The sequence below is a fragment of the Fistularia commersonii genome, chromosome 9 (assembly GCF_037954325.1).
Source record: "Fistularia commersonii isolate RoL2024-O1a breed Wild chromosome 9, RoL_Fcom_v1.0, whole genome shotgun sequence".
NCBI lineage: Eukaryota > Metazoa > Chordata > Actinopteri > Syngnathiformes > Fistulariidae > Fistularia > Fistularia commersonii.
The window spans coordinates 5693036-5712216 of NC_141292.1; the positions used below are offsets into that span (position 1 = coordinate 5693036).

At 38.0% G+C, this 19181-nt stretch overlaps 1 protein-coding gene across 3 annotated transcripts in view; it reads left to right on the forward strand.

Moving 5' to 3' along the window:
• Nucleotides 1-215: 215 nt before the first annotated feature.
• astn2 (astrotactin 2) overlaps nucleotides 216-19181 on the forward strand; it is a 269469-nt gene continuing 250503 nt past the window's right edge. For all 3 annotated transcript variants that reach the window (XM_086152123.1, XM_086152124.1, XM_086152125.1), the window contains exon 1: nucleotides 216-829. In XM_086152123.1, the coding sequence (XP_086008249.1) occupies nucleotides 367-829 (463 nt within the window). In that variant the 5' untranslated portion in view covers nucleotides 216-366. The remainder of the gene's footprint in view (nucleotides 830-19181) is intronic.

Here is a 19181-nt window from a genome sequence, read left to right on the forward strand (position 1 = left end):
TGCATTACAGAAGATAAAGAACTTTATCACAATATTCTAATTTTCTGAGACAATCCTGTTTTCATTAATGTATTCATTCACTCATTCATTCATCCATTCACCTCTGAACCACTAATTTCATTGCCGGAGAACGAGTTGTTTGATTGTTTGTTTTGTTGTTGTTGTTTCCCTTTAACAAAGTCCCATAGTGCGCTCGCCGGCGGATGTGTGCGTGCGTGTGTGTGCGAGTGTGTGTGTGTTTGCACACTCCACCTGTGCTGCCGCCTCCTGGACGGACGCGGTTTCTTTTGCAGCGACTGTACTATAAGTGGACGGACAGTTTATGAGCGGCGTTCAAAGCCGGGGGAAGCTCAGCGGAGGAGCGCGATGGCGGGGCTGCTCCTGCTGCACCTCCGCGTCCTCTGCGCCGGGATGCTGCTGACGCGAACCGCGGCGGCCGCGGCACCGGACGAGGAGCGGGACAGCGGCGGCGGAGGAGGAGGCGCAGGCGGAGGCGGCGCAGGCGGCGGCGGTGGCGGCGGTGGTGGTGGTGGTGGCGAAGCTGAAGCGCCGTGCGAGGTGAAGACCGTCACCGTGTCCACCTTGCCTGTTTTGCGGGAGAACGAGTTCAGCTTCACCGGCGCAGCCCCGGGCAGCGTGGCCGCCGGAGCCGGGGCAGGTGGAGGAGGAACCGGGGAGGGAGGAGGAGGAGGAGGAGGAGGAGGAGGAGGAGCAGGAGGAGGAGGAGGTGGGGAATCCCGACTCCTTTTATTCGTTAGAACTGACCTACCTGGGCGAATATCCGTCATGGATGATCTTGACAACACTGCTCTCCCTTACTTCACACTGGGTAAGAACTGCTCTGGTACTGTTTACCCCCCCACTCCCCCTCCATGATCATGTGTACAGTAGTGCAACGTGTGTGAGCGCATGGAGACCAAACATCTTCACCTTCCCCGTAATGCACAACCCTCCTCATCGTTCCCTTTGAACGCACATCCTTGTGATCCAAGCCGTTCGACCCGTCTCTCGAGAAGTCAGGTGAACCCGGCGAAAAGCCTCGCTTTTTTTTTTTACTCCTTTCTTTCTTTTTTGACCCCCCCTGCCTCTACCCCTCAACTTGAAAATGAAAGCGCACATCTCGGATCTGAATTGAAAAACAAACTAAGCGCCCCGCGCTGTCGGTCCGTCAAAGAAGTCCGCCCGTCTTTTCCTATTTTGTGGTTAAATTTCACGCGCGGTCTTACTGCCGTGAATCGAGCGGTGCAATTTGACCCCTGCGAAAGACGCGTGAAATCTGCATTTTACTCTCAAACAAGCACGTTTTCTTCAAGACTCTGTTGGCGGAACTTTGACAGAGCGTCAAAGACGTTCGTCCGGACCCCTCTCTTTTTCTGCGTTCGATTACAACTTAAAGAATCAAAACAACACAACGGCGATCCTTGACAGGCCACGTTATCAGCGATTGCCATTATGAAACGGTTTTATGCATAGCATCGGCGATCGGATAAGCATTCCGCGGTGGTGAGAAAAGCGACCCTACGGTGGGAAATGCCTTTTTAGAGCAGAGCTGCTCGGAGTAAACATGCTCGCCTTGCTTTCTCAGTGTTGTGCACTTGAGTCATTCGGAAGATCGACACCCTCGCCCTGGTGGTTTACGTGCTGGTAAAAGTGCACGAGTAAGGTGAGTGAGTGTGTGTGGGGAAGGTGGCGGTGTACACAGCATTGCTCCAGTGTAATAAGTGGAAAAAAAAACAAAAAAAAAAAACTAATGGTGTCAATGTACTCTACAACCCCAGATAGGTCCACAAGCTGCCCTGCTGTTCAAAAGTGCATGATAAAAAATGAAAGAAAAAAAAAAAGACAAATACATAGGATCTATTGCGGAGGTCAGTATTCGGGGACCCGAGAGGAGCTGGTGGAATGTTATTATTGCACTTTGTGGACTATTTGACTTTTTAGTGTGTCCCCACTTCCTTGCTTTCATTTTCAATCTCTGGAAAGAGTGCAGGCTAAACTGGCTGCACGAAGGCGGGGAAGGCAGGCAGGCAGGCAGGCAGGCAGGCAGACAAGCTAAGGGCTGGAGCATTACGCCAGTAAATCACTTTCTGTTCTCATTAAGGACAGCCGTTGACTGGTGAGAAAGGCCTCTCTGTCCTCTCAGTCAGCCAGCTAGCAAATTTGCAGCTTAAACCTTCGAGTGCATGGCTGCTCGCTGTGCAGAGAGGAGAGGAAGCCACGATACTGTAGTTCAATGCGTGCAAGAGGCATTAAACGCCTATGTGATGGCTGTGCTTGATAACTTGTAAATCACTGAAAAACATCACGTGGCACTGAGTGTGCTGAATAATTGAACTATATAATATTTTTTTCCCCCTTGTTCTTTTTTTTTTTTTTTTTTAACATTTCTGCCAATGGAATATTTAATTAAAACATGTTCCGCTATAGAAAAAGGTCAATCAATCTAATGCTTGAGAAACATTCAGGCATGATATCGATGTAAAACCACGGCATTAAACGGTTAGCTGACCCCGTTTGCACTGTTATTTTGTTTTCCTGTTGGATACATACAGATCTAATAATGTTGTAACTATATTTGACCACTTTCAAGTGCGTCTTATATTTTGTCAACTCTGAGAGTTTAATTCATTAAATTAAAAAAAAGGAAAAAGTATGCAACAGTATGCAAAGTGACGCATGGTGAGTGCATTAGTTGTTCATCTTATGTGTGCAGTTTTATACCTTGTCCAACACGGGATCTTGTTGTTTAAATGACATGAAATACTACTTCCAATATTTAGAGATGACCAACAATTAATTTGAACCCAAAATATTCCTACTTTTTATGGTCAGCAGGGTTCACCTTTAAGAAGAAAACAAAGAGGTGTGTTGTACAGGCAAAGGAAGAACCCTTTACATCACCCAAGTGATGTCCCTTATGTATTAATTATTCCTATTAATCATTTACTCAGTAAATGTCACTTGGATGATGTTGAGCTGATCAACACAGGTCAGAGCTAATATTCTGACCACTGAAAGCAAAAGTCAAAAACACTAATATCTGGTTTCAGTGGCATCTGACACACTGTGGGATACGTCAGGCAGTGGAACAAGGAAAAAAAATAGTGAAACCATTGTGCGGTTAGATGCCTCGGTTGGGTATCTCCAAAAAATCTGTAGCCCTACCACGAGTGCTCAGTATCTACCAAATGTGCTCCTTTGAAGAAAAGCAGCGAAGTATTGACAGGATCCCGGACAGCTGAAGGTAATGGATGAGCTCTGGGAGGAAGAGCTGGCCCCTTGTGATCTACTCTAACAGAAGACTGAGTGTGCCGAAAAACGCCATGGTTATTCAGATAGGTAGATGTCAGTGCACAGCGCGTGTGCAACTGTGATATTATGGGTGGTTGCCTAGCGGCACACCGGTCACGCTATTCATGCTGATTCTGGTCTACAATCAAAAGTAACTACAGTGGCAAGACAGCATCAAAATAGAAAACATAGCCAGTGGAAGAATTTGGTTTCCTCTGATGCATTACATTTTCTTTCAGCTTGATGGGTGAGGTGTCTGTTGTGTGTGTGTGTGTGTGTGTGTGTGTGTGTGTGTGTGTGTGTGTGTGTGTGTGTGTGTGTGTGTATACACCTCTTACCTTGTGAAAACATCACACCATAGTGCACTATAGGAGCCAATATAGGAGCAGCTGTGACATGGTAAGCCATATTTAATGGGACAATTTACTTTTCAGGCTCAAAGTAATTTTTTTTTCTTCTGTTTTTTTTCATATTTCTCCTTTTTTAACCTATTTTTGGATAATAAATGAATGAATAATTAACCCTGAGATTTCCATGTGCTACGGCATTAGTTATCAGTCATACGTCTTCCATTACATATGAAGCATTTACTGGAATCTGTTAATATCAGATTATACAATTGCAGTCTAATGGTTAGGAAAAGGACAGCCAGAACCCTCACCGCTGTGCTCTACCTCCTCAGCTTTGATTTATTAGCACAAAGTGTCATGGGGAATGGATGGGTAGAAAGGTCAGTACAGAGTAAAGATACTTGAGTAACTCTTCTACTCCGTTTCCTGTTTCTGAGTCTTTCTGTGATGAAAGAGGCAAATACAACACACAATGAAAAAAGGAGAGTTCTATTTTTTTTCAATGCAGGCAATGAATGTTCTCTTGATAACATATTAAAACAATTCAATAATTGTTTAAATATGGTCAATAAAATCACATCAGTCGTTTTCCAGTGGATCCATCCATAGATAGAAGGAAGCGGACTACCTTTATAGGGTGTACAGAAAAATACCATTGCGGAGTTAGAAAGCATTGATGTTTGGAAATAAATACATAAATAGATAAAATGAATAAAAATATAGATATAGAATGAAATAATATTAAAAGACAATAAAATTAACTAAAGTAATATTTAAATAAAAAATAATATTGAAAACAATTGATGAGGACCATTGTGGCATTTACAACAAGGTGTATAGATATGAGCTGGAATTTTTTTGCATTATTGGCATTAAAGATTCCAAACAACTGCTTTAAGTCATAACAGTCCGTTCAAGCTGTTTTAAGTTTTATGAGAATGGTCGCTTACATAGAAATCTGTAGACTGTGAACAATATTTAAGCTAAATGTAGGAACTTTGTCAAGGAAATTCAAGATTCAATGTGCCAAAAGTGCCAGTGGTGTTTATCAGACAGGTGTGATTACCAAAAGTAAAACTGTGGAATGAAATAGTAGCTTTTAATATTTGCAATGAAGATGTGTGTAATATGACTAATGTATCATTATGGCATGAAATCACCCCGATAAGGAAAATAATCTTTATCATTAAGTTTTTCCGATTTTCTTCCATATGCCCCAGAGACTGCAGCAAACTTAGATAGATTATATTGATGTAAAAAAAAAAAATGTAGATGTATTCTTTTTGTTTCATTTTTTTCACCCTACCCTAAAACAAGTACAAACAAGAAGAAAACTGTGTCCAAATGATTCACCTGTTGCTCCACGTGCTTAATTCAACACGTTTTCTGTTGACGCAGTCTAATAGTGAGGAATCTGGTCATTGCTTGCAGAACCATCCGTGTTGGTTTGGATAACATTTCTGTATGCAGGAGTTACCAAATCACAGCGACAAGGCTCACTTACATCTTCATGTATTGGACTGTTTTTGCAAAAAAAAAAAAAAAAAAAAGCAAAAGTAAGGTCTGTTTACTGTCATTGACATTGCAGGCTTTTTCGCGGGGACCATGTCCGACAACTCTAGAACCACTGAGATGGAAAAGTGTGTGTTTGTTTTTCTTTTTTTCCTTTGCATGATTGTTTTTCCTCTCCTATGTGAGGTCACCCTCGTTGCTTTGGCTAAAAAAAAAACACAGTTAAGGAGATCAAAATACACTTGGCTTTGGGGCACGTCCAAAGGTTGCTAAGATTTTTGTGCATTGGACAGTGTAATGAAACGGCCTTCATCTCTCTTTATATCTCTCCTCATATATATATATATATATATATAGATAGATAGATAGATAGATAGATAGATATAGATAGATAGATATATTTATCATTCAAGTTGTTTAGGAACATTAAGGTTATAACCAAGGTCTGATAATAGGCCTCAATATTTTTTGCTGTTTTCATTGTACCTTAACAGAATTTGAAAGGGGGTGAATGAATGAATAAATGAATGATTATTCTTCATTGTGACTGTTACATTCATCCCCAACTTCAGTTTTGGGACTTGTGATAGCAGTGTAGCCGAATATGTTTGGTATTCATATAATGAATGTCCACTGATATAACTGCAGTTTAACAAGGCCATCTTTCCTTTTACTTGATTACTAGATCTGAACTAAACGTAAAATGGTCTTATATCACTTGTATGAGCAGAGTGGAAATTCATTTTGTAGAACTCATGATGGGTAAGTCAGGCGAACAGCCATATCATCTTATCTGGCTCATATCCTACCATCGGTCAGTGAAGTGCTTGCTAGAGTTTTTCAGCACTCCTTGAAGGACTGGTGTTGACATGAAAAAAACAAGTGTTCAAGCAACTTCACAGTAACAGAGAAAGTATCACTGTATGGGCATGAGGAGGCGGACTACTTAAATCAACCCATCCCGCTTTTGTAATGTGAAAGTAGTCACTGAACTAGGTATGTAGAATTTATTTCCGGCCTCACTTCCGCCCTCACAGTCTCTGACTGCCAAATTTACTCTGATCTGATTTCCTCTTCTGCTCTCAGTCTGTCAGCCTGAGTCACACACATACATGCAATCCTTTTACATCACATGCATATCTGATACTTAAAAAAAACATATATAATGTCATTTTATGAATGTATTATTATTGTGAGTATTGCTGTTGCTGTCACCAACAACCACAATAATAATAGTCACAATAATACCATTTTGGTCTTTATTTCCTATTCCTGAATTGGGTCTATTATTCCTTTTCATGTTAATTTTTATTTTATTTTATGTATGTATGCATTTAATTCTTATTTGCTTGTTGAGAGAAACATTGATTTTATGAAATAAAACTGCCATATCCTACATGTTTGCGTTTAAGTTCAGCCTCATCCCAACAACCTTAGCCTTAGACGCACAAACCAAAACACTGCATGACTTATTACATGTGGATAAACAGTATCAGCATCAGTGTTCATAAAAAAAAGATGCTGGATTTGATATTATCCAATCACTAAAAGCCCCATCTTCCATCTCCAGCTGCTGTCTTAAATACAGGTGGTTTTGTCGCAAATTAGTTTTGCGCAAGACCACTGTGCACCTGGATGTGCCAAACCAGATTTTGGTTTCTGACAAACATATTAAAGAACACACTGAGAGGAGAGGAACAGGTTGTTTCTGATTTTGTGATGGGCCCTCTAAATGAATTATGAAACGTGTGTGGGGTGGAAACAAGGGATAATACTTGTGCTGCCCATTTGCAGAAAAATTACCCTTAGATGGGATTTTTTCTTCTTTGTTTTTTTTTTTTTTTTTTCTACCTACGTCTCTATCTGTCTTGGTCTCCAGTCATTGTCTTTTTTTTTTTTTGTTTTCTTAGAAATGGTTGATAAAAAAAAAAAAATATATATATATATATATATAAAAAGCAACAGTGGTAAAATGACCCCACTCTGCAACTCGATTCCCTGTGGCACACAGCATGTACACACCGCATGACATCTCACTCTTATGTCATGGGTTTAGCACCGCAGGACAAGCAGTGAATAGGGGGCAAAGGCTAACAGGAGAGGTGTCGGTTATTACATGCTGTGGAGCTGATACCAGGAAAGAGATTTCCCATTGTGTAAGATTTGGTAAGGACTTTTGAAATTCAACATTTGCCATTGGGTTCAACTTTGTATGGTTTCGAGTCATAAGAAGAAAGAAGCACAAGAAATAATACAATCTCATTGTTGAAGAAGCCGTAACAAATAAGATTTTTGCCGGAACTTGCGAAGGCTATCGCGTATCTCTCATCCTATTTTCTAAGCTGTATCATACACCTGAAGGAGTTCGGTTGAGGGTGGGAGAGATGGGGAGATGTAAATGCTATTTATATATTTACTTTACAGCTCTTAATTTCATTTGTGAAATATTGAAAAATACATATAAATTTTTCCCCCTGGTGATCAATGCAAACACATTTAGTGATGTGTCAAGGCAAATGAAAATGAGATGCAATGACATGATGAGCGGTGGGGATGAATGTGAAAGACACGATTGATTCTATGACATAATCATTTGAGAAAATCAGCTAATTACCCTATATGAACATCTCCTTATATTTCTATCAGCGTGAATTGTCAGAGCCAACATTGCATAATTCATATATTCAAACTATTCTGACTATTGAGTGACCTCAGTAACTCCCGGTTCACCGCACTGTAATTATTCTGTTTTTTCTCTACCTGATACATGGCTTTTTGTTCATTATGTTTAATTTTCACATTAAAAAAGCTGTAGCTCAGCTGGAAAAACGGTAATCCATTAAATGGAGAGGTCTACTGTTTGCTTTCTGGCGCCACCTGTCTGCGTGCCCAAGTGTCTTAAGCCCCCAATTCGGTACCAAAGGTCTGGTTAGCACTTTGCACCAATGGTGAACATGGTCTATCGTGAAAGCGCTTTGAAACAACAAGGGGTTGAAAGTCCTATGTAAGTGGAGACTTTTACCAACTGAAAAAATTGAAAGTTAATTTCTTGAGCAGCAGATGGAGTTTGAATAGATTGTGTCTCCATGCAACTGATGTGACCATTAACATTAAAAAAAAACAGTAAAAACAATAGCGTTAATCCATTTAATGTTTTTCTCTACTGTCAATTGAGGAACATATGTTTTTGTTTTTTCGGTTTTTTTCTCACGCATGACTAAGACATCCCTCTAAACAAACAACAGACTGAGATGTTCCTTCCGCATGCAAATGCCTTTCTGACACAGGGTGAAAAATAAGATTCATTTACAAAATAAAGCCAGGCCTAAATGATGTGAAGAAAGATGAATTCACTGTCATGAGGGATCCAGACTGCTGGTTTTGCTCTCCAGGACTGCATTTTATAGAGCTTTGTAGTACTATCAGTGATTTCTACTCGTGCTTTGCAGCATCACCGAACAGCTTTGATCTCAAAATAATCATTTGCTTGTTCCTGTTTCTGAGAGGTCCATTGTAGATATCTTTGATGGAATAAGAAAGGGAATTTTGTTTTTGTTTGTTTTTTTTTCATCAAAAATACCATCGGTTTTCCATGCTTTTTCCTCCGTCTCACGTGAGCGAAGATAGAACTTGCACGATTCGCCCGCCTATCTTGTCTTCTGTTAATGCAGACACAACTCATTAGCATTTTGGTATGGTTCAAAATACAGTAGATGATTTGGTAATCATACTATGTATACGTATATATCTGAGACACGTAAGTATTAAATGTTAATTTGAAAAGTAAGTGGGGATAATGTTAAATGTAATAGAAGGATGGAAGACAAATTTCTAATGTCAAATATTAGCAGCCAAGAAACAGTTACCATCCATAGAACTTCAAGGGCCTGCAATGTTGGTCAGAAATGTATACGTATAAACTGTGGTTATTTACCTGAAAGTTGAAAAAAAAACAGCAAAAAGTTTCCTGAGAAATGTATGAAAATTATTGAAGAATGTGTATTAAATAATCTGCGAGATGTATCCTCTAAAATTATCATTATTATTATTATTATTATTATTATTGTTATAAATAACACAAAATACATGAAAAACACACAGCAGGTTAATTGGAGGCATTAAACCCCATCGTTCCCCTCTATGATAGGCTAAATGATTTAATTGAATGTGTTTCGTAATTCATCAGTATCATACTCTCAACCTTTCTCATTTGTACAGCGTTTTGATGAAAAGTGCATTCATATAAACAGACACTGTATGTTGAATGTGTAATCTTTTAAAGATTACACAGGTCGAAACTTTATAAGCTGTTAATGTTAAACTCTTTTGCAAAATACCATATCTTTCAGCTTCTTTGTATTTGGGAAATATTTAACTTGTAATTTGTGCTATTAAGTGATATGACTTTAAGTACCAGGATAGATACTTATATCTTTTTTCAGTAAAGTCCAAGTCAGCACCTTAGAATGTAATTTTTATAAATTATCAGTATAATTTTTTTAAATCAGTGTTACTTCCCACATGAAGTTGTTGTGAGCCCCGGCATCGCTTTACATGCTGCACTGCTACACTTTAAATACCAGACAACTTGTCTAACTAATGCAGTAGTTAAAGCATAATGGCATGCTGCAAGCTGATTCCCAAAAGATTTATAAAACTTTTTACTTGTTTATTATAGATGCGCTCTCTAGCATGTGCACTGAATGCATAATGTGGCACTGATGTATAAAGGTAATTCCATTTAGTTGCTCTTTTTGCACCTCAGGGTCCTTATCCCTCCTCCTCCATATAATAGAAAGCCCTATGTGACAGAAAAATATGGGTAATGTATTTGCTCTTTCACTATAGTTTTATAAGGTGAGCTCGACATTTGGAGGAAAGGGAGTTGGGGTGAGATCCATCAAAATGCGCATATCTTTAAAATCCTACCTGATCTGAAGATACGTTGAATATTTTATGCGAGGCTCCATTTTGCCTACCGATGCCCGGGGGGGATCATAGTTTTAAGAACAATAAAGCAATTGGACCGACCGAACACATAACTGTAATTGAACAGAACTTTAACAGGATTTGATATAAAATGTTAATTGGATAAAGAAGCGGCACCGAAATCAGCGCTAGAACAGGTGCAGTGACTCCATCGCAATCAGTCACTTCGATTTACTGGAGGGAAACTGTGTTTGAGTGAATGATTGAAATTATGTCATTTCTTTTAATTCTGTTTTTGGTGACGAAGAAACCAAAAAGCTCAAAAAGTTGCAGTTCACTTTTGACATGGTTGCACCACACATAGACATTTTGAATAACATGGAACTCTCTAAACGTTTCCACAGGTTCACAATTATCGTGACGCCGAGTGCACTCATAGTTTGATTTTTTGCTGGGTTATTCTTTCTCCAGTTTAAAACTGCCTGAAGTGGAATTTTATTCAACTTCACAGTGCTTTTACCTGCTTTTTGAGTCCTAACTAATCTTGGGAGAGTATAAAAAGAAATTCTGCATACTGAGCTGAGACTCAGCCACTCATCCTCAACCTGCTCTGTGTCAACTTTGAATGACAAACAGAAGAATTTTAAAAGCTCTTTACCGACAGTTGAGCTGCTGACCTGCTGCAGAATCTGCTTTAACTCATCAAAAAATAAATAAAAAAATGATATATATATATTTTATTTTTATTTTTTTTATATTTTTTTTATTCTTTTTTTTTTTTAAGTCCCTCTTGATCCTTAATTTAGAGCAAATCATGGTGATTCAGTATTTATTTATTTAATTTTTTTAATTCGATTTTATTTTCCCCCCAACAATTTTCTCTATCTCCATGCCAATTAGAGGAATGGCTACAAAGACCAATCCAATATCACTGGATTAAAGGAATGATGTGAAAGAAACACTATGCTGCCAAAATATCTAATGTGGCTTAGCATTTTGGGCATTTTTCCAACAGATATTCACTCCTGGTTTAGCAATATCACAAATTCAGATTCTCCTATTCAGGGAATGTTTTAATAATGTAATCGTAATACACTTTGACAATGATAAAAGAAATGGAATCGCTCCAAAGGGTATGTTCATGACTTGAGAGGGTCTGAACATGGCCCGACACATCAAACTCCATCTGCAAATTGAAAGCTTTGCAATTCGGTGGGGAGCAGTGGATGATTCTTTCTGAAAGGCACATCCATGGCCAAGGTGTTTACGTAAAGCCGCCCGTTTTGAACGTTGTCAAAGGTAACTGATCATATATTTCCCATGTGTTGCAACGGCTGTTTAGAATACGCCCACTAGAGGGCAGCACGGAGTGCAGACTTCCGTGCTCCGTTTCAGACAATAATAAAGATAGTGCATGTGGAGGAGCTCGTGACACATGCAGAGAAAATGACACAGTATACAGTGTCAGTATGTGTACTATCATTCACTAATGATATGAATGGAGAGGTCTTTTCCTTGGCTATACCGATGCGTTCTTGTCTTGCAGCGCTCCCCCCTTGCGACTTCTGTTGGAACTGCTCTGTTCGGTGCATTTGGCTATGCATCCTCAAGCTCCCCGAAAACATAGAATTACGAATGAAATGAAATGAATGCAGAGGACTGACAGAAGGCTCTGTGCATATGTGCATTCAATGTTGAGTATAAATGAGCCTTGAGGTAAAACACTAAAAATGTATGCATATCTTTAAACCGTCCAGCCTGCCCGAAACATTTCCCTTTTTGTATTCGCATGGCTGATTTCCAGAGCACAGGCAGACGAACCTACCAGCCCTCTTAGTTTTCCTCTGCATATTCATTCCAGGAAAAATTCTCTCTCCTTTAATGAAAAGTCGATATGCGTGCAACTGTCCAGGAAGAAAGACTTGTTAATTTTATTTCATACCTGTACAACAAATGGTGCAAGAAACCAACTCTACAGTCACTAGTCCAGAGGGCTCTACTATATCACCAAAGATAAATGTGCCTAAAAAAATAAACATATAATTTAAATAAATAAATAAATAGAAAATAAGTAAATAAATAAATAAAATAAAAAAATGTTCTTATGTTAAATCAGTAACCAAACACAGTCTGCTCTGCATGTGTTTCATATATATAACTATTTTCAAGTACAAAATACAGTCAATGCTGTCCATGGGTTTCTCAGAGCATTTCCTGAGGGAATCAGGTTGAATGAATGCTTAATGGACTGTCTGATTACTGGTTTTCTACGAGAAATGAGGTTGGTTGCACATCGGAAACTCTTTCACAGGAGCGCATATAGCTCGTGAGATGCTTCTGAAGATGTTTTATTGAAAAATAAACTGCACTATTGCCAGCTCTGTCTTTATTTTATGTAAACAATATCATGTTATTTCCATTTGTGAAGCCACAAATGAATGCTTCTCATGGTTCAGACTCATTTTTTTTTTCTCTTTTGTTGTTTCATCTATAGATCCTTGATTTGAAAATTGCATTTCATATCTGGTTTCATAGTTCTTTTCCTTCCGAGCCTTCTGGATGCATAAATAGAATTGAAAAAGGAATACAACTCATAAAGACCATAATTCTGACATTAATTTAGAGAGCAGATTGTCCATGAAACTCCATGGACACTCAATCCACCACGGTCATAAAAAAAAACAATTCAACATGGCTGCACGCTTCTGGATACTAAATTATCACATTAGTGGGTTTTCCTGTCACGTGTATTATGTGTGTTTTCCAATTTTGAGTGTCTTGAAAGTGAAGCTCCATAGAAATATTGCATTTTCTTGTCTTCTTGCTCGGAGGACCTAGGAAACCTGCCAAAAAATAATTTTCCTAAAAATAACTTGAAATTTCAGTCCAAACTGGGCTACAGCATATAAGGGTAGCTATACTTGATTATTAACCACCAATACTCAAGAGAGTATCATAATTTTAAATGCTAAAAGTCGCTCCAAGATTGTCATGACTTAATTCCTAAAAATGTAATTATTCATGTCATTGCACTTTATTTCACAGAAAATGAAAAAAAAAAAAAAAAAAAAAAAAACTTTTAGAGGCATATGGAAGAATTGTAAAAGAAAATTAGGATAAATAGATAGTTGTCTCAAACTGAGAATATATTATTCATTATTAAACACAATAGTAAATATGTTGTATAGTAACACCCAAACAATTAATACAACACCAAAGCTCTCTATCATTCAACCTGCCAGTTTAAATCCCAATCAAGGTGAGTAATAGGGAGTTAATTAGCCTGCTGAGCGGTTGTCGAAATGTCAGGTTCAAGGGTCATTTGCTCCTGTCGAGCCAAACTGCTGCTTCTGAAAAAGCTGAGTCATGGTTTCAGTCATATCCTTTGCAAGTGTCTGGTTACCTTAGAGATATGCATTCATTCATTCATACATCCAATCTTTTTTTTTTTTTTTATACTGCTTATCCTACAGTCAGGGTCACAGGTGAGCTGCAGGCTATCCAAGCTGAATTGGGCAAGAGGTGGGGTTCGCCCCAGAACAGATGCCAGTCAAACACAGAGCTATGTAATCTCTCATCCACGTGCCTGGACAGTCGAGTCTCCAATGTGTTTACTGTACTACATGGTTTTGGACTGCGGAAGGAAACTGGAGAATTGGAAAAAAAAACAAAATAAAACATGCATACACATGCATAAACAGGGAGACCCTCTTGTTGTGATGCTAACACTGCACCACCGCTCTCTGAGCAAGTTAGCTCACCATCCAACAAACCCTGCTTCATGATATGATACTTCAACAAGTAAACAAAGAAAGTAATTTCCAGGGTGGGAGATATATTACTTTTTTAAAATTTCATAATTTTTTTCAAGTGATACATTTATATGCAACATAAACATTTTGAAATTACCAGTGGTTTCTTCTGTGCAACCAGTTTTTTTCCTCAAAACATTTAACATTACTTTATACATTTCTGTATTTCTACTCCAAAATCCATGCCAAAAGCAGCACAAACTGTTCTGCAATAAAAACATGGTTCATAAAAAAAGTGAATCATTTATAAGCAGTTGGTTTGTTTTTCAAGCATCAGAAGTGTAGCTGAACAATGTGGTCCTCATAAAAATCAATTAAATCAAATTAAAATGAATATACTTTGAATGTTTTTTTTTTCTTTTTCTGTTCTTTTGCAAAAGAGAATGTCATTATGACACAAAACAGAAATGATTGGTAAACTCCAGCTTGTTTTCAGTTCCACCCTATACCACACCACCTCACTGTGAATGCATTTTTTTCCATTTTTCTGTGCCCAGTAAATCAACACTAGGCAGTTATTCTAGCAAGGTTGAATTCGCAGATTTTACGTTAAAGAATGAGAGGCCCACAGCTCATATAGCCCATACAAAACTGTGACAGTAACGCCAACAACAACCTGCATCCTACTTATCATCAAAATATGCTGTCCTTCATGCTGAACATGAAAACCTTGTATTTACAGGATAACATAAACAACATCACTTTAGACATTTATGAACTCCTGGCTATACTAAAGCCCAGGTGTGAAAGAATGAAATCAAAACAGTCAATCACTCCTAAGCTAAAGCAAAATAAAGCAATCGTAAAAGTATAACAAAAGAATATCCCTGATTAAAAACTACGCAAAGAATGAATATATATACATATATGTGATATCATTTGTTAATAGTTATCAAGCTTACTCGTGCTGATATTCACTTACACACACACATTTAAAAACAAAAATAACAACAACAACAATAATATTAATTCAAAAAAGAAACAATGAGATACACTTCGCACTTTCGGCATTTGGTTTATGGAGGATTGCAACTTAAAGAAAATGATCACTGGTACCACATTGTTTAGTGTTATAAAGGTTATTAACTGATGATTTATCCAAACGTATATAATTTTAACATTATAACATGACTATTCTATGGAAAGTGAAACTAATTAAATATTTTCTATCGCCTCCACTTGCCCTTTCATATGTTTATTCACCATTCTGTGACAAGCAACTTAGCTTTTAAGTGTTCCTACATTTGCTCTTTTTTCTTAATACTGAAATGTTGCAGTGTGTACAGTGGTGCGGGGCAAATATTTATAGTGCCAGTGGCATATTAGTTAATTATCATCGTAAAAGTACAATGGAATTATCTCAATCATATTGGGTTTCATATTTTCACAACATGACGAGTCATGTGTGTTTTAAAAAAAAGGAAAAGGAAAGTTTTTGTTCATATAAGCCGATCACAATGGTGTTTAAGACCCATAAAATATGATTTCCACAAGAAATCTGCACATTGGAAATTTGCCAGTGCTGCACAGCTCACTACCGTTATAACCCAGTACTTCCTACAAAAGATTTTAAACCTTTTATCAATGCTGGTGTGTTTGTACCTATTTGCATTCCCTCCAAACTGCACGGTCTTTCAGAGTTGCCTTTCAAGAATGAAAAATATCTCAGAAGTAGTGAAATCCCTCCCACCGTTTTATTAATATTATGTTTCATATTAGGTGCCATCATGGATACTTAGTTCTGCCATTAGTGCTGCTAGTAGTATTTTTATTTATTGGTTTGATTATTTGTTTGCTTGTTGGTTGGTTTATTTAATAATTGAAGTTTTTTTTTTTTTTTTTCTGGTAATTTCGTCCAGTGATAATCCGCATATGGTCTCCAAAAATAAATGGATACCCCAGATAGTTGCCTAATGACAGCTGGGTTAGGCTATATATATATATATATATATATATATATATATATATATATATATAAATTCCATTTTTTGATTTTTTTTTTTCTGCTGTGATGCCTCATGATGCAAGATGTATGTCTTCCTGTCTCAGCTACTTTATTTATCATTTTATTTTCTGTCTTGGGTTTCCGGGTAATTGGAAAAAAGCAAATGTTTTCTGAGAGGCACCAAGAGGGCTAGATGTAAACCAGTCACAAATTGTTTGGACAGCGGCCATTCCATAAAGTATAATATTTGCTTTAAAATGTTCTATTTATATATTTATTAACTTGTTTTAATTACTTTATTTATTTTGTTTTTTTTTTATTTTTTGCTGCTATGCACTGTTTTATATTCTGTGCTGTGTTCCATTGTGGACTTGCATGGCTCATAAAGTCATAGTGCCAATTCATTAAATATATTGAAGCATATGTACCATGCTGTGTTCTTTATGATTTTTTTAAATTGATTGCAATATGTTTCTTCTATTCATTTACCACCGTAGAACTGACAACACCCTTACGTTCAGACAGTACAGGTAATGCTGAATGGACAGGTTGCTAATAAGCCTGATGGGCTTTTTTTTTTTTTTACCTCATACGATGTATCCGCAGCCAGGGGAAGCTCATTGGTATGTCATAGCTGTATTCCTCTCCCCCCTTTTTACAGAATTTCAGCACACATTGTGCATTTTTTCAGGTATTTTGTCTGGCTCTGGATTAGCTTTGATCTGGCAGCAATTACTCAGAGCAGTGTAACAGAGCAGAACTTGCTCTCCATAGGTCACCAGTAGGTGATGCGTCTTAAGGCTGGTTAAAGGCTTTCTGAAGCTGAGCAGTGGATTTGTAGCCCTTTATTTTATGTTAGTTTAGCCGACACATCTCTACTAGAGATTTTCATTGGATTGTATACCATTTCTAGACAAGTCTCGGTTAGGATCACTAAGATTCCTCATACACACGCTTCAAAAATGTAATTATGCACACGCTACTTGGTGATGAATGCAACAGCAAAGTGGCTTCAAGTGGTTTCAGCCTTCTGTAGAAAGATAAAACAAAGCAAGCTTAGCATGCAACTTTTCAATAAGTAGATATTAGATACTGAAAGATTATAAGTATTATAAGTGCACTTCTTTTCTCGGTAGAGAATCCTCCAATTTTTAAACTAGGAGGAGGATTTATTTGTCAGATGCATGCGGGTGACGTTCTGAGTCAATAGTGTCTAAAAATAATAACAGATACGTTAAATTGTCTTCTTGAATCACTCTTCTTCATATTATCCCCTTCCCTGTACAATGATGTATTACATTTTGCATTGTAGAGCAAAACTTTGTTTGGGGCCATATTTGTGCTGGAGGTATTTATGTTGTTAATCTCTACACTGGACAAATTTGTCACACTGATCTGACTTATTGTTCATATCATGATAATTTGGATCATTGGATTAAATCATTTCTTTCCCCTTTGTTTGAGAGCAATTCAGCTCATTTGTGCCTGTAAATGTAAACAGTAATTTGAGTTGTGAGAGCCAATTTCTGCAAACGCTTGAAGATACCAATCATTTGAACATGCACGTGTTAAGTAAACTCAACATAAGAAGAACATACACAAAGTGTGCTTTCTGCAAGCTGGCAAAGCGCTTTTGTGTGTAATGGTCTTCAAAGCGTGTACATTTATTCCTATGGTTCAAGAAGCTCCCACACTGAAAAATCCTATCATTTTAAAGCAGCGACAACCATTTCATACTCATTGTTAGTTTTCTAATTTGAGTTTGTATGTTTCAACACCGCATGGAACAAATCGTAACATTGTAGTACCTGAAATACCTTTGGAATAATGCAGATCATGGTCCACCTTGCAAAAGGTTGATTTATACTTATTTTCATCTAAACAAGAATCAGGCACACCCCAGCAGGCACACCCCACCCCATCCAGTTAACTCCCAGCCTACACTTTATTTTCCAGCAACGAGTGTTACAAAGTATGACTATCATACTCTTGTCTATGGAGGTGTACTCGGTTACCCAGGTCATGGTGACTTCTCGTTGAAATCTTCTTGTCATTGCAACTGGACTTGAATTTCTTGACTTGAAGAAACTTCACCCCACATCCAAGAGGCGTCTTCAGTTCTAATGACCTGTGTGGAGTTTTCCAAAAAATAACTGCCAGGGTTTTGGGCAGTTCTAGGTTATGGTGGCGTGTTATGTAAATGGGAGAGTTGATCAGCAGAAACTAGGTTGTTATGCTAATGGGGTTGCCATTATATGGGGACAAAAGAGCAACTTTTGGGGAATACCTGGATTGGAGTGTGAAAAGGTAAAGCCAGACTTCTTAGAATATGAAACAGAGGAGTGAAACCTGTTGGATCACATGGACTGAGGCTCATGTAGAAGTTGGAGGCCGGTTCTGGTTGGGGGCTGTTTTCCAGTGGGGGATCATTCCTGGTTGTTTGGGGGGTGGAGATGGGCCTGGTCCATGTGTGCACATCCGTCTTGGAATTTATTCCAGTACGGCATTATATGTTGGTGAAAACCAACGTACTACTATGATCAGTACCAAGCCACCATAAATTGGCCAAAACCCTGGCAGCTATTTGGGAATTCCTCACAGGACTGAAGATGCCTCTCAGTTTAGGGGTGAAGAAATTCTTGTCCAGTTGCCACGACAAAATAATTTCGACAAGTATCATACTCAATGCTGACCATTTATAATCAAAAGCGAAATAGTATGAATATGTAATTTTAGTCATATGCCTCCTATGTAAATGGACAAGCCTGTGCAACTGAGCATTTCTACATTTGTAAGTTGTCAAGTTGTCAAGTTGATTGTTTATGGCACCTAAAACTAAAATTCTAAATTAAATGGGATAAAGTCTCCAATTTTCAATATATTTGATTTGAACCTCACCTGATTTGATATTTCATTAATGGTTAATAATAATCTTGAGATCTTTTCACACCATTCTATGCAGGTTGCGTTCCACCCAGCAGTGCCACGACGGGATCGCTGTTCCGAAGCATGACCGCAATCAGCAAAATGCACTATTAATTCTGTAATGAGACAGCTCAACAAACAGAACTAATGAGTTCATTCAAAATGGCTCTCCCCTGTAATCAACACAAACGCACTTCCAACTTCCAACCACAACTTTGCGGTAGTCATTAGAGAAAAGGGCAGGCGTGCATTTGTAAACATACTTTGACTGCTGAAAGTATCATAACTAAGAACATGAACGCAAATGTATGTATCTTTTCCCAAAGATGCATTTTGTATATTAAGTATCTTATGAACTCATTAATTCATTCATTCACTTAGTATGCATGTCCCTTATCCTGTGCCCATGATGACTGG